Raw genomic sequence first — 16,130 nt, 5'->3', positions numbered from 1 at the left:
TCACTCCCCTTTCCATGGCCCTCACAGCGCCCCCCCCCCCCCCCGTGCAGATGCTTTGCCTCCCCCATTTGCCCCCACCCCCTGCTCCCCCTGTGTTTCCTCCCTGCCATGGGAAATGCCGCAGTGAGCAGCCATGGAGCATCCTCCAGCCACACCGGCGGCACGGCCCGCCCGGGGGTACCGGGCATCCCCCTCCCTGCCCCGGTGCCGCTGCCTCCCACCTGACAGCTGAGGACCCCATCGGCCCATTGCTGCCGGCGGGCATGGCGGGGCTGGGGGGAGATAATTGCTTGATAACGATACTCTTAAGACATCCAAACAAAACACCAACAAAAATCACTACCATCACAAAAATGAATAGGTTTCGCAATAGGCTTTGCAGCCGTCAGCTCAGGGCAAACTCAAAGCCATGCAAGATTTTGTTCAACCATCCGACTTCTATTGCCTCTCGTAGATTTCTGCCATCCAAGTAGAAGGCAAATTAATTTTTCTTATTTTCTCTTTTGACTGATTCCCTGTCCAATCAACACACCAAGGAGTAGATCGCATGTAATGCCATTCTCCGTGTTCTGCCGTCTTCCAAACTGAAGGGAACTGCATTTGAGAAAGTGCTCGAAAGCCCAGCAGTTATCACCTCTGTTTTGGACCCGCGCTTCAAGGAGATGCAGTTTCTCAGCCCCAGCCTGAGAAGCGAGCTGCACCAGCCAGTGAGAACCACGCTGTTGTGGGTTTGCAACCACCAGTCCCCATCTGCCACCCAGTCTGGGGTGCCAAACTCGGATTCCAAAGCCACAGGCGCAGATGCCGGCAGCCAGCTGCCTGCTCGCAAGGACCCATGCACCAGCGCCCCATCTCAGAGCATCTATGACATCCTTTTGGGGTAGGACCCGAGGAGAGCATACCCGAGATCCACCAGCAACTGGAAAACTACATCCTGGAGCCCCTCTGCAAGCGCAGCACCAGCTGCTGCGCTGGTGGAAGAAGAACGAGCATCGCTTCCCGGCCATGGGGCGGCTGAGCCGGCAGTACCTCGCCATCCCCACCACCGCCTTCCTGCCAGACCAGGCCTTCGCTGCCGGGGAAAGCACCCTGCAGCATCGGTGCACTGTCCTGGCGCCAGAGAATCTGGTCCAAATTCTGTTCTTGCATCCGCATTCTGATTTTTTAGAATGCACAATTTTTGGGATGGCGACTGAGAAATTAGCTCTTGTGGTTCCCATTGAAACACCCATTAATTCATACAACCAAAACCCAGCCACATGAAAAGGCGATGTTAAACCTCAGCCCCCAGGGAAAAGAAATGTGCCCGACCAGGTGCTAAAAGGCGCTCTGGCAAACCACCCCCCCTCTCCAAACTGCAGTTTGCTCTAGGAAACTGACAAGTTTTCTTCCTCTGCAGCCTTAGCGAGGCTGTAGATTTTTCCACCCTGCAGGGAAAGAAACAATCCTCAAAAGCAGATGTTATTCTGCCTGCAAGGAAAGCTTTAAAATATTTTTCTTTTTTTAAAGGCAGAATGCCTAAATGGAACATCCGAGCTGGTTTCTCCATGAAAATAACACTTTGCACTTGCACAGCAAAGCAACGCTCATTAACCAATCTCGGAAAGCTTCGCAGGCAGTAAGAAACACTCCAAGTAACACACCTGCGTGCACCCTGTAAGCACACGTGCAAAGAGGAATCCCTGTTTACGCACCCCGGCTATATCAAACCGCACTATTTCCCTCACAAGCCATGATGGAAACGGGCCACGCTCCCATTCCTCGGCTCCAGAGCTCCGGCGATGCCGGGATCATGCCGACCCTCAGCCGCTGCGGGCATCAGCTCTGCTAACACCCGGCTGATGGGTCAGCGACAGGAATCTGGGAGCAGGAAGGGGATTGTACCACCCAGGCTCCCCAAAATCCCCCGCACTTAAGAGGAATGCTAATCTCAGGCTCCCCTGAAGTCCCACAAAGCTGCTCTACCTCTTACGGTTTATTGCTGGGGTCCCCACCAACACCTAAACCCACGTCCCACCCCCCACACGGTACATCCTTTGCCATTTTGAACTTTGCCGCAAAACATTTTACCATTTTCCACCCCTCTTTCTTGGGAAAAGAAAGAGGGAACGAGACAACTCCAAACCGCTCTCTTTTATTTGATTTGCAGTGATCTGACAACCCCAGCCCTTCCCGCTGCCTTAGGCTTTGGGAAACAATTCAAGGGTCCTCAGCCACCAGTAAGGAACGAGCTGTTATTCATGGGCCAATCAGTAGAAACAGCAGCCCCGATCATTAGGAGAAAGTCTCATTTTTCAGTCATGGATTTTCACGGGTTTTGTTTTCAGGCCACCCAAACAGGGCGCGCTTTTAGAGCCATCAGCAATTAAGTTCTCCGTCCCCTCCAGAAAAGCCTTTTCCTAAAGGCGCTCTCCTTCCAAGGGCAGATCCACAAAAAGAAGCCCACACTGCTTAATCCATTTCACAGAGAATTTCAAATGCAAACAACAATTAAACAGGACGTCTTTTCCCCGCTTCAGGGAAAGCCACTAATATAGACCTTGGCAACAGATTTAGCAAATCTATCATTGTAATGCCTTTGCATTTCCCATTTCCACCTGGAGAGCAGGCTGAAAGGACTCTCATAAAAAAAAACCCAAACCAACCACAAAACATATTCCTGTCTAGGGGGTAATTTTATGAAACGATTTGAACACCGTAACGATTTGAACATCTTTTTACAGGTACAAGGCAACAAGAAACATTCTCCAGGTGAAAAAAAAAGAAAACAACACCTATTCACCTCTTTACCCCAAAGATCTTTTCACCACATGGATTCCACCACCAATACACAGCTGCTAAATATCCCCGGCTGCTGCCGATCCGTAAGAAACCCTTCAAAATACAAGAGAACGCCGAGCCCGGCATGCTGACGGTGCTGCCAGGGCTGTGAGTCAGAGCTGGACAGAGTTGCAGCCCCTGAGGTTGAAATCAGACCCACGTTTAGGCACAACCCGGGGTTTTAAGCCTCACTACAAACCAGACCCCCGCTTTTCAAGAAAAACAGGGAGATTCACCTCAAAATAAACCACGTTCTCGACGCCAAAGGGGCGCTGGTCCATGGCCACCGCCGCCCTTAGGGCCAGTTCCATGGGGCTTCGCTTGACCTGGAGAAGAACTCGAGGGCATGAGGACAACAAGCCCCCTACACAAAATCTAAAAAAAAGGAAAATTTAAATAAGATTTGCTGTTACTCACCCACCAAAGCCTAACCACTACAACTGGCCCTTTCACAACCAGGCCTGATCGCAGAAGAAAACTGAAATATCCCAATTCCCGGTTCAAACACAAGGCGTGGAGCTGCCCAGACTCCATGTGTGGGCTGGGCAGACGGGGGGCTCTTCTTCTCAAATCCCGCAGGAAGAGAAAGGGCAGGAGTGTTTTCCCAGCCCTGGAAGAGGCTGTGGGGAGAAGGTGGGAGGGAGGAAAAGGCTGCCCAGGAGTGGGGTTGGGGGAAGGAGAGGGCTCCATCCATAGGGGAAACGCCATTCCTGGCCACACAGGAGGCTGCGGGACCACCCTGGGGATGGATTTGGGGGCTCTCCCTGAGGGAAACCCCATTTCCGGCCACGCAAGAGGCTGTGGGGACACCCCGGGAATAGGTTTGGAGACTCTCCCTGAAGGAAACCCCATTCCCGGACACACAGGAGGCTGTGGGGCTGCCCGGGGGACAGATTTGGGGGCTCTCCCTGAGGGAAACACTGCTCCCAGCCACGCAGGAGGCTGTAGGGCAACGACAGAGATGGATTTGGGGGCTCTCCCTGAGGGAAACCCCATTCCCAGCCACGCAGGAGGCTGTGGGGACACCCCGGGAACGGGTTTGGAGACTCTCCCCGAGGGAAACCGCTGCTTCCAGCCTCACAGGAGGCTGTGGGGCCGCCCGGGGGACAGATTTGGGGGCTCTCCCTGAGGAGAGCCTGTGGGGAGGAGGGAGGCGGGGGCCGCCCCAGGGCTGGGGCCACTCCTGGAAGGGGAGGGGGGGATCTCCAGCCGCCCACGCGGGGCTGCCCGAAGCCTGAGGAGATGAAAAGAAGAGGAGAAAAGCCAAGAGTTCCCTCACCGCCATCGCCTCTCACAGCCCCGGCCCTCCCCGCCGCGCCTCATGGCGGCTGTGTGCGGTGTCACCTGAGCGGGGGGCGGGGGCTGTGGCAGGAAAAGGCGAGAGGGGAAGGGAAGGGAAGGGAAGGGAAGGGAAGGGAAGGGAAGGGAAGGGAAGAGGGAGGGAAGGGAAGGGAAGGGAGGGGAGGGGAGGGGAGGGGGAGGGGAGGGGAGGGGTGGGAAGGGAAGGGGTGGGAAGGGGTGGGAAGGGGTGGGGTGGGAAGGGGTGGGAAGGGGAGGGAAGGGAAGGGAAGGGAAGGGAAGGGAAGGGAAGGGAAGGGAAGGGAAGGGAAGGGAAGGGAAGGGAAGGGAAGGGAAGGGAAGGGGTGGGAAGGGAAGGGGTGGGAAGGGGTGGGAAGGGGTGGGAAGGGGTGGGAAGGGAAGGGGTGGGAAGGGGTGGGAAGGGAAGGGGTGGGAAGGGGTGGGAAGGGGTGGGGAGGGGAGGGGAGGAGGGAAGGGAAGGGAAGGGAAGGGAAGGGAAGGGAAGGGAAGGGAAGGGAAGGGAAGGGAAGGGAAGGGAAGGGAAGGGAAGGGAAGGGAAGGGAAGGGGTGGGGTGGGAAGGGGTGGGAAGGGGTGGGGAGGGGTGGGGAGGGGAGGGGAGGGAAGGGAAGGGAAGGGAAGGGAAGGGAAGGGAAGGGAAGGGAAGGGAAGGGAAGGGAAGGGAAGGGAAGGGAAGGGAAGGGAAGGGAAGGGAAGGGAAGGGAAGGGAAGGGAAGGGAAGGGAAGGGAAGGGGAGGGAAGGGGAGGGAAGGGGAGGGAAGGGGAGGGAAGGGGAGGGAAGGGGTGGGGAGGGAAGGGGTGGGGAGGGGAGGGGAGGGAAGGGGTGGGGAGGGGAGGGGAGGGAAGGGGTGGGGAGGGAAGGGAAGGGAAGGGGAGGGAAGGGGTGGGAAGGGAAGGGGTGGGAAGGGGTGGGAAGGGGTGGGAAGGGAAGGGAAGGGGTGGGGTGGGAAGGGGGTGGGAAGGGAAGGGAAGGGAAGGGTGGGAGGGGAGTAGGTGTTGTGTGAGGGGGAGCTCTGCAGGCGGATGTCCGGCTCATTTTGGGGAGGGCTGGGATGGTTTCGGCCTCGCATTGCCCGACGCGGAGAGAAGCTGTGGTGCGGGGCTCGTTCTCCTCGGCGAGGCCCCGCCCCCTCGCTCGCGTTTGCCGCGGCGACGCAGGGGGGCGTGGCCCGGGTTTTCGCCTCGGCACATGCACGGGTGGGCGGACGTGAGGGGGAGCACTTCCGGTGTACGGCGTCGGGCGGGAGTTGCGACGGTCGGTACCGGGGGAGACGGGGGGACCGGAGCCGAGGAGGGCGGGAGCGGGAGAGCGGGCGGGGCGGCGGCGGCGGCGGCGGCGGCGGCGGCGCGGAGGTGTGCAGGGCCAGTTCGGGGGGTTTGTGGGGTGGCGGGACCGGGCTGGGGGGCTCGGGGGGCGGTCGGGGCCTGTTTGGGGGGGGCAGAGCCGAGTGGGGGGTCCCCGGGGGAAACAGGGCCGATTCAGGCCCCCCCGTCCCCCGCTGCCGCCACCTCACCCCCCGCTCGCTCCCCACAGGTGGCGGCAGCCCCGGCCTCAGCGCAGGGTGCCCGGGGCCGGCCTGGCGGGGCGCTTGGCTCCGCTCTGGACTCCGCTCTCAGCACCCCCCCTTCTTCTGGCAGGTCAGCCCGGCCGTGCCCCCTTCGCCCGCCTCCAGCCCACGGCCGAGTCCCCCCAGGTACCCCCGAGATGTGTCGGGGGGTGTCAGCGCTGGGCCCCCTGAAGTGGGGGTGGGTGGTGGGCACGGGCATTGCTGGGAGCCCGTGGGCAGCCCTGGGACCCCCTTAAAGCCCACGGAGACCCGCGGGGCCCCCTTGTCTCCCCCAGAGCCGACGGGGAGCCGTAGCTGTGGAGTCAGCTTAAGGAGTCTGCCCTAAGGACTGCCGCTTTTTGGAGCGTTGGGGGAGGGGGAAGGTTGGCAGTGTGGGGAGTGGAGGTGTGTGGGAGGAGTCCCGTGTCTTGAGGGAGCTTTGGGGATGTTGGGAGGCAGCTGGCGTAGGGGGAAGGCAGTAGAGTGGGTTGCTGTGTTTCAGTCCTTGGTTGATAGTCAGCGACTCTGCTCCCTTGCTGCTCAGCAGACTATTAGCTCCGTGGGGCTGTTTCTCCAGGCAGGCTACGACTACAGAAACGGACCGACTTCCTCGGAAGAGTTGTTAGTGGTGACGTCTCCTGTGAACGTACTGCCTGACATTGGATAGACCTGGCACCACGCAGCAGCTCAGAGCCCCACAGCGTACGCTGCCGCTCTCAGTTGGCTCCATCAAATCCTCCGACCTGAGAATACCAAAGGTACGGAGTTGAAACGGGCCCTTCCTCACCCGCTGAGTCAGATGAACCTTTTTGCGCCCAAGTTGGCTGGGGACTGCTCCTGCCTCGCCGCCTTCAGGCGGAGCATGGCTGTGAGCAGGGGAGCTCAACACACAGTGCTTGCTGATTGCACCTGCTCCCTCGGGGGAGCACCCGCAGCGGTGGGATGGGAGGAGGGAGGACAGCACGAGGGCTAGAGACAAACATTTTATTTCTTTAATGTTTCACATACGGGGTACCCCAGAGGGGTTCCCGGCCCCACACCCCACAGCCGCTCAGTATTCGGGGCACTGTTGGTCTTCTGGGCCTGGCGCTGTCACCACTTGCAGGGCTGGCAGAAGCAGACACGGCTAGTGGCATCTCCACCAGCCCTTCAGGTAGCCCCACAGCCAGGCGCAGCCCTGCCGTGGGCATCTTCCTGCCCTGCACAGCCCTGGGTCTGCCTGGCCACACTCCCTGCCTGTGGTCGTGCAGGACTCCTCCCTCTTTGCCTTCAAGGCCTGGAAAGCGCAGGTGATCTCCCGCACCACCTTGTCCATGTCCATGGCTGGGGGCCTTCCGGGGGACAGGTGCTCGTCTGTGGGCCTCTGTGTCCTGTCCATCCCCTGCTGGGGAACCCACTCTTTCTCGGTCCCTGCTGGCAGCTCCTGTGGAGACTCCTGGCTGAGGACCAGCCCCAGTTTCCCCACTGCCCCAGCAGCAGCTGTGGGAGAGCGGGGTTGTCCTGAGTGTGTGAGCACCACTGGCTCTGTTGCTGCACTGGGCCAGGGCTCCAGGAAGTGGTAGAGGGAGCTCTGGGAAGAGGAGCTGCTCCTCAACAGGCTGCTGCAGTCCTCCAAGTTGGCCAGCGAGCACAGGCTGCAGGGGCTCTTGCGGTGGCCCTCGGGGGGCCCAGGAGCCCGGGGGGTGCCTGGACCAGAAGGAGCTGTCCCCACTGATAGGACCTATAGGCGGGAGAGGAGGGCAGGGGGACCTGGGGGCTTTGGGGGGACGGGGTAGAGAGAGGCATCTCTGCTCGGATGGTATATGGTTGGCAGGGAGCCCAGTGGGTCCTGTGGGGTCCGGTGATCCCTCTTCGCTGCCTCCTCGGTTGCCCTGCAGAGGAGGAGAGAGAAGAGAGCCCGCTGCACCCCGTCTCCTCCGCTGGAGCCTGCGGGCAGCATCCCCTCCTCAGCAGGCGGGCAGGGCTGCCCAGCACAGGCAGGGCAGGGCACAGGCTGAGGGTCTGGGGCAGGATCTGGGGGTCTCCCCCACACTCCCTGCTTCTCCTGCATCGACTTGAGCTCCCATCCTTCATCCTCTAGCCGAGAAGCTGCTGAGGGGACGGAGTGAGCGGCCGGCAGCCCCCGGCACAGCCCCGGCTCAGGGCTGCCGTGGGGTGTGGGCTGTTTGCATGGTGCTCGGTGCCAGGGCCACTCACCGCTTTGCTCCTCTGGGCGGGCTCTCGTGTCCGTCGTCCCTTGCTTTGGCTTCTTCCAGTCCCTCTGCAGGACCCCGGGAGCTGGGTGAGATGGGAGCAGCTCCGAGCCCTGCGCCGCAGCCCCCCACCCCACCCCACGCTGCGGCACAGTGCGGTGCAGCAGTCGCCTACCTGGAGCCGCTTGGTCCGTAGCACAGAAGAGACCGCACTGAGCCCCATCAAAAGCATCACGAGCGGAGCCAGGTGAGCTGTGGGGGGGACATTGGAGTCCCTCCTGGCACCAGCTGCGGTGCAGCCGCGCAACCCTGGGGTGCCCCCCATGGGAAATGTTAAAGAAATAAAATGTTGGTCTCTATCCCTGGTGCTGTGGTTCCTCCTCCCATCCCGCGGCTGGGGCTGTGCCCCCCTCAGTGCCCGACCCAGTGGGACAGGCTGGCACTGCTGGCACCCACCAACCTGGGGGGGTGGGGGTGTCGGGGGAGCTGGGTGGGCTGGAGAAAGGGAGGAAGCACCTCTTGAAACCAGCTCGGCCCTCCCCAGCCACAAAACCCTCCCCAGAGGCACCAGAGGGGACCCCCAGATCCTTGAAGGGCTGCCCCAGACTCCCTCTGGCCTGCAAGATTCCCCCCCCAGGACCACATAAGGGCAGCCCAGGACCCCTAACGGACACCCCAGTGGCGTCCCAAATCTGGGTTCTTTACCTGCTGGGCAAGCCAGTAACACACTGTGTGGGAGCAGCCAGCCAAGCCGGTTTCAGAGCACAAGAGGTGAGAGGCAGGGAGCTGCCATCCCACTCAGCTCCATCTCCGCCGTGCCTTGGCTGTGCAGAGAGAACTTGGGGGCAGCTGCAGAACAGCTCAGCCCGGGCTTATCTCAAGATGGCACAGAACAACCAAAACCAAATGGTCCCATCCCACCACTCTTCCTGTGACATTGAGCGCCGGACATCACAAATTGGCAACAGAGACTTCGCTATCGCCCCACCAGAGGGAAATATCCCAGACAGTGTAATCCACTCAGGCATAATCCTGCACCCTCACCGAGTCAGGAAATATAAACCGCAGGGTCTGGGGAGACAAATGGGGAATCCTCCAAGGATACAGCTGGCCCCTAGGAGATCCGTCCCCCCCATCCAGGACGCTGTACAGGGTAACTTCCCAGGGATGGAGCGACCTCACCTGAGAGAGAGAGGGTAAGTGACTAAGAAACATCCGTACGGTATATGCCATGTGATTGAGTTTGTGACTGGTGCACTCTTCTAAGGCATTAATATCTAGCGCCCTTGTGGTTTGTGTTGCTACTTGTCGGGGGCATTTGTAGCTGGCAATAGTGGATCCCGCTAATTTCTTTTAAATTGCAATAGTGTAATCGCCATCGCACACACAGAACTTGCAATACTGACGTATTGGACCCGTGAGCGAAGTCCAAAGAAATTGTTAATTTGAACCTCTCAGTGAAGCCCTTTTTCCCGTTTCGTCACACTCCCCGAGCCACTGGGTAAAGCGACACCTGGCAAAAAAAACACCACCACCACCCCAAAAAAAACCCCACACCACATCCCCCACTCCCCACCCACCCCTTCTCCCCCCATCACAGCCATGGGGCAAACTCCCACCACCACCCCCCCAATCTCAGCTCGGCTGTGACCCCCCCGAGACACTGGAACGAAAGCAACGGAGAGCGAGCTCAGGCTCTTGTGAGCTGGAGAGATTTCTCTTTGTTTTTTGATGTTGTCGTTGGGTGGGTTTTGGTTGGTTTTTTTCACAGAACACTTTGCAGTGTGGTGTCGCAGCCCCCAGGGCCAGCGCTGGCACCGCCACCTCACCCCCGGCTCTCGTCCCTCTTGCCCGATGGCTTTCACCACTTTCCTTGCTTGGTTTGGTTGTTTTTTTTTTCCTTTTTACCTTTCTTTTTTTATATTTGGGGTTTTTGTTTCCTTTTCCTTTTTTTTTCTCTTCCCTCCCCTTTTTTCATTTTCCCTTTTTTTTTTTCCCCCTTTTTTCTTCCCCCCCTTTTATCTCCTTTTTCTCTTTGTTCTTCTTTCCCCTCTTTTTTTTTCTCCCCCCATTTTTTTCTTTGTTTTTTTTCTTTTTGTCTTTTCAAACATTTCTCAAGCTTTCTCCGAAGGAACGGCCCCTGGCTCTCAGCCAGCGGAAGGAGACTATGGAAGAGCTCTGGCACCCGTGGGATTGCTTTCCTTCTCCCGCCTCGCACTCAGTAAGAGTGTGTTTTCCAACTCGTTTTTTTTTTTTATTAAGAAAATAAACAAAAATAATGCTCCAGCTATCAGTTTTACAAGGCATAGGAAATCTCTAAAAGGGAAACAGAAGCGCAATCTGCTGAGGTATGAAAACCTGAGGTAGTTTTTGTGTGTGGATGTGTGTGTGTCATTTGGGGTTGGGGGTTGTGTGTGTTTTATTTTTGAAATTAAAAAAATAATAATAATTTTGCTAGTGTTTAGTTTTTTTTTTCCCCCAGCCCTGGGCTGACAACCTCTTGGAAATCTGTTTTCCCCCCCTGCCCCTCTTTTCCCACCTTCTCTCCTTGCAACCGGGATCTTTCCCCAAAGCGTTTACGGCCGAGCACGGCCTTTCTTTAACCTCTAGAAAAGCCGGCTTGTGCTAAAAAACAAACATCCCCCTCCCGCCCCCACCCCCTCTGAAATGAAATAAATAAATAAATAAAATCCTTACAAAACTTAAAAATCGCCGTTAGTTTTGTTATCGTTACATTAATCTTAAAAACTGATGAGCCGCTGTGCTGTGCGCCGCAGCCCAACCTCCCCCCCTCAACGCTGGGTGAGCTCCTCTGGCCATGCCTGGGATGAAAAACCGGTGGTTTTTAGGAAATAAAAAATTAAAAATTAAAAAAAAAAAGAATAATAAAACCTCTCTTTCTCTCTCTCTCTGCCTCTGTTAGTCCAACTAAAGGGATAGCGTCGGGAGGCGAGGGAGGAGGAAGGGGGAGGCTGTGGGATGGAGAGAGCCCTCCCCGTACCCCTCGGCTGTGCTTCCTCGCAGCGCCGCGGGGAATGGGGGGCTGTGTGTTTGGGGGGGTCTTTGGTTTGCTCCCCTGACCTGCTGGGGGTGGGGGAGGAGGGTTTGGGGAGGGGGGGGGGTGGGATATCCGGCAGTGGGGTTACATTCATCGGGCGGTGCTGGGCGGCACGGCGGGAGCCTCCCTTGCTGTGCTGCGGGGCCGGGGCTCCCGGAGCGTGTTTCTGCTCCTGCTGCTTCACCTGCTGGAGCATTTCCCTCATCTTGCGCTGTGCAGTCTTGGGGAGGAGAGGGGAAAAGCAAGAGGTGGGGGTCAGGGCACTGTTTCTCCCCCCACCAACCACTCCCGAGCCCCCATCGAGCATCTCGCTGCTCCCAACTTGTCACTCTGGACAAGCTGTAATTAATTTCAGGTTGGTTGGTTGTTTGTTTGTTTTTTTTTTAACTTGTGCTTCACTCCTCGAGAGAGCCTGAATTTTTTGGGGGGTCGCCATGCCACCTAAGTGTACAGGAGACAAGGTTATGGAAGATGCACCCAGGTGGGATGCGCATGGATTTGCCCGCACCGGGGAGTCCATTCACACCCTGGGTGCTGCTCTGCACAGCATCCAAAACACCCATTTTTAGATCAATCAAGCCAATCCTCAATTTCAGCGCTCGCACAGCCGGGGGGAGCTACCGAAACACCTTCAGTGCCTCTTGGGGACACAGGGACCTCCCAAAAGAAGAGCAGCAGGTCGCTCGGGTGGTGCTGGGCTCAGCAAGCCCCACACCTTTCCTCGGTGGATGAAAGCGGCCGGGGAAGATCAGGTAAAGCCACAGCCAAACCGTACCTGACTGGCAAAGAAATGCCCAATGATTTTAACAATGACCTCCTCGTTCTCGTCCAGGGTTTGGTCTCATGGCACAAGGACTTCCGCACTGGTTAAGTTTTGCAGTTCGTTCACCTGGAGCGAACCACAAGAGGCTTCTGTTGTGGAAGAGCCAAAATCCTCCACTGCCGGTGTCCCCACGGCACCAGGCACCCTGTGTGTCTCCCCCTTCCTTGGGACCAACGAGAACCACCACCAGGACATGGGGGCTGAGGGTCAAGACGTCGCTGAAACCACTGTGCACCCGGGATTTGTCCCCCTGGGGTGGGCAGGGTGATGGGTGATTCCCAACTCTGCATCCCCGGGGCACCACCACCTACCGTTTTGCCACCTTTGCCTATCACGTGGCCGGCTGCGAAGGAAGGCACCTTGATGTGGGCTTCAAGCTTCACTTCTTCTTTTGCGTTAAAGAAGTTTGCCTCTTTCAGCTTCCCAAATATTCACCCCTGGGCCTGGGGAGGAGACGGACGGGAAGGAAAACCATCAGGCAGCGCCTGCTGTGCCTCTCCATCCCCAAAGCTGATAATGTCCCCACGTCCAGCAGCATCAAAACCACGGTACCCAGCAAAGAGCTCCCCCGGCGCTGAGGGAGGCCAAGCCAGGCTGGCAGCACAGTGGTGACCACAGGGACACCTGCGACTTGTCCCTTACTGTCCCCCCCCCCATAGCCCCCACCCAGAGCACCCTGAACTGAGCCTCGGGCGGCCCTGTGATGATGACCATCCGCTCGCTGCTCTCGGGACCTTCTGCCGGGGTGAGCTGGGGAGGGATGGGGGAGAGGGAGCATGAGCGCAGCCCCCACTTTGGCGAGACCTTCCCTCGGTGGCATTTCCCCCCCAGTGCAGGGCAACCCCCCCATGCAGGAGCATCCCCTCCCACCCGAGCCGGGGTGATAACCGGGTGCTGCAGGCCTGGCCTTCTACTAATGACAGGCCGGAGAGGTGGGCACATGCCAACCTCATGAAGTTCAATGAGGCCCAGTGCAAGGTCCTGCACCTGGGTCGGGGCAATCCCAAGCCCAAATCCAGGCTGGGCGGAGAATGGATGGAGCGCAGCCCTGGGGAGAAGGACCTGGGGATGCTGATTGATGAGAAGCTCAACATGAGCCGGCAACACGTGATCACAGCCCAGAAAGCCATCCATATCCCAGGCTGCATCAGAAGTGTGGCCAGCAGGGCGAGGGATGTGGTTCTGCCCCTCTGCTGCGTTCTGGTGAGACCCCACCTGGAGTACTGTGTCCAGCTCTGGAGCCCCCAACATAGGAAAGACATGGACCTGCTGGAGCGGGGCCAGAGGAGGCCACAGAGATGCTGAGAGGGCTGGAGCCCCTCTGCTGGGAGGACAGGCTGAGCGTTGGGGTTGTTCAGCCTGGAGCAGGCGCCGGCCGGGGGGGCTCCGTACAGACCCGAGAGGTACACCCAGGAGCTCTATGGTGGGAGAGAAAACGAGGGTCAGTGACGGCCCCAGTGTGCCAGACCCTTCCCCGCCACCCCCAGCCCGACGCAGAGCAGCGTGACACCACAGTGAGCCCGGCAGGGACACAGGGACAACCCTTCAGGCCCTGAAACTCCCCCTCACAGAACACGGGGGCACCCGAGGGTGCATTGGGGTGAGCTGCGGCCCCGACCCAGCACCCAGGTACCCCCAGTTCCTCCCCGCTGCCATCTTTCTGCCTGTGTCCTGCCTTTGTAGGGGAAAACCGGCCCCAACGGCCTTTCAGAGCAGCCGCAACCCCGCAAAGCTGAAACCGTGCTGTGACCACCATCGGTCCCCTGCGCAGAAAGTAGGGGATTGGTGAGAAGCGAGCACCATGTCTGGTTTGGCTCTGATTCCCATCATTGTTTCACTTTTCCAGGTCCAAGAGAAGAGAAAGCCAAGGCTGAGGAAGATGTTCCCCCAAGACCTGGGCTGGGGACAGGGGGGAAAGCAGCAAGGGGTGCGTGCCAGCACCCCAACCCAAGTCAACCCAGCCCAAAGCCTCGTCAACTCTTCCATGTCTCAAATCCATCAGAAATCTCCCCTGGCAGTAGACACAACTCTCTCCTGCTCTGCATTCCAGCAAGTGCAACCAGATGCTACCTGCAAACCACCATTTCTCACATGGAGGACGAGCAGACCCAGCTCCCCTGCCCAGGCTGGACGCCGCTCTCGCTCCCAGCCCTCTGGTTAAACCCGCTGCGCCGAGGTTGTGCTCCCTCTCACATTGAGCCCATGCTCCCTGTGTCCACCCTCTGCTTCTGGCCACGGGCTGCTCCATGGCTCCTGCACCAACATGTCCTCTCCTGCCCAGCCAGTCCTCAAGGCCAGCGTGGACACCGCACCTCCTCACTTCCCTCCCTTCACCAGGAGCCTCATTCCTTCTCCTCCATCCTTCCCAGGTCTCTACAGCTCCACAGTTGAAGCTACTGCCACCGGCCCCAGGTCCTGCTGAGGATGCAGTCAGAAATGACCACTCCACGGTGTGAAACGTAAAGTACTTGGGTGGAAGGAGCAGAGGCCTCACCAGGGTGGCTTCAATAAGGTCCCACAAAGTTTTGGGCTGAAGGGGGTCCCACCAAACGCTGCCCTTTGGGACACCTGCCCAGCTCTTCTCCAATACGCCAACAAACGCTCAACCAGACGCTTCCCCAAGGCCGTGCTTGCTCGGGCGGTCGCCGTGGGCAGAGCATCCTCCCGCACAGCCAGACCAACCGACCCTTCTCAGTGCCTTCCGGGGCCACCGCGCACATTACACTCACATGCCCCTCCGCACCACCAGCCTGGCACTCACCCTTCTCCTCCGACGGCTCTGCTGCTGGCGTTGCCAGGAGAAGAAAACAGCACAAGTAAACTTCAGACAACAGCACAAGTGAACTTCAGAACTCAGCTTGGCCACTGCAGTTAAAGACAATAAGAAGAGATTCTTTGAGTATATCAATAGAAAAAGGAAGATTAGGGAAAATGTAGGCCCACTGGCGAATGAGACAGGTGCCCTAGTGGTGGAAGACACAGAGAAGGCAGAGTTCCTGAATGCCGCCTTTTCTTCGGTCTTCACTGCTAAAGCTGTCCCTCACGAATCCCATACTCTGAAGGCAAAGGAGAAGGTCTGGAGAGAGGAAGATTTTCCCTCAGTTGAGGAGGACCGGGTCAGAGACCACTTGGCCAAGCTGGACATTCATAAGTCCATGGGCCCTGACGGGATGCACCCGCGAGTGCTGAGAGAGCTGGCAGATGTTATTGCTAGACTACTCTCCATCGTCTTTGAAAGGTCATGGAGAACAGGAGAGGTGTCTGAGGACTGGAGGAAGGCTGACATCACTCCGATCTTCAAAAAAGGCAAGAAGGAGGACCCAGGGAACTAAAGACCAATTAGTCTCACCTCTGCCCCTGGGAAAGTAATGGAGCGACTCATGCTGGATGTCATCTCCAAACACGTTGAGGAACAGGAAGTTATTGGAAGTGGTCAACATGGATTTACCAAGGGTAAATCATGCTTGACCAATCTGATAGCTTTCTATGATGTTATAGCTGGTTGGCTGGATGAGGGGAGAGTCGTAGATGTCACCTACCTTGACTTTAGCAAGGCTTTTCACACTGTCTCCCATGACATCCTCATTAGGAAGCTGAGGAAGTATGGGCTAGATGAGGCGACAGCGAGGTGGATCGAGAGTTGGCTGCGGGACAGAACTCAGAGGGTTGTGATCAGCGGCACAGAGTCTAGTTGGAGGCCTGTAACCAGTGGTGTCCCCCAGGGGTCAATACTGGGTCCAATTTTTTTTAATATATTCATTAATGACCTGGATGAGGGGGCAGAGTGTATCCTCAGCAAGTTTGCTGATGATACCAAACTGGGTGGGGTGGCTGACACCCCAGAGGGCCATGCTGCCATCCAGCGTGACCTGGACTGGCTGGAGAGCTGGGCAGAGAAGAACCTAATGAGGTTCAACAAAAGCAAGTGCAAGGTCCTGCACCTGGGGAGGAAGAATGTAAAGCACCAGTATAGGTTAGGGGCGGACCTGCTGGGAAGTAGCTCTGAGGAGAAGGATCTGGGGCTCATGGTAGACAGTAAATTATCCATGGCCCAGCAATGTGCCCTTGTTGCCAAAAAGGCCAATGGAATCCTGGGCTGCATAGGGAAGAGTGTGGCCAGTAGGTCGAGGGAGGTCATTCTCCCCCTCTACTCTGCACTGGTGAGGCCACAACTGCAATACTGTGTCCAGTTTTGGGCTCCCCAGTTCAAGAGGGACAGGGAACTGCTGGAGCGAGTCCAGCGAAGGGCAACTAAGATGATGAAGGGATTGGAGCATCTCCCGTATGAGGAAAGGCTGAGAGCGCTGGGACTCTTTAGCCTGGAGAAGAGAAGGCTGAGGGGAGACCTTATTATGGCATATGAGTATCTAAA

The 16,130-nt window shown here is 57.9% G+C and overlaps 1 protein-coding gene across 1 annotated transcript in view; it reads right to left on the bottom strand.

Annotated features, from left to right (window-relative positions):
* The window catches only part of LOC309684810 (E3 ubiquitin-protein ligase TRIM36-like), a gene marked incomplete at both ends in the record, with an annotated part of 124,746 nt that extends 111,392 nt beyond the window's left edge, over positions 1-13,354 (bottom strand). Inside the window, one exon of the mRNA XM_082500669.1 lies at positions 13,328-13,354. Within this exon, the coding sequence (XP_082356795.1) occupies positions 13,328-13,354 (27 nt within the window). The remainder of the gene's footprint in view (positions 1-13,327) is intronic.
* Between the last annotated feature and the right edge of the window lie 2,776 nt (positions 13,355-16,130).

This window comes from Vanellus vanellus (genome assembly GCF_965231255.1).
Source record: "Vanellus vanellus genome assembly, contig: HAP1_SCAFFOLD_44, whole genome shotgun sequence".
Lineage (NCBI taxonomy): Eukaryota > Metazoa > Chordata > Aves > Charadriiformes > Charadriidae > Vanellus > Vanellus vanellus.
Note: the sequence above shows the minus strand (reverse complement) of the source record. Positions and strands in the feature narration are given on the sequence as shown.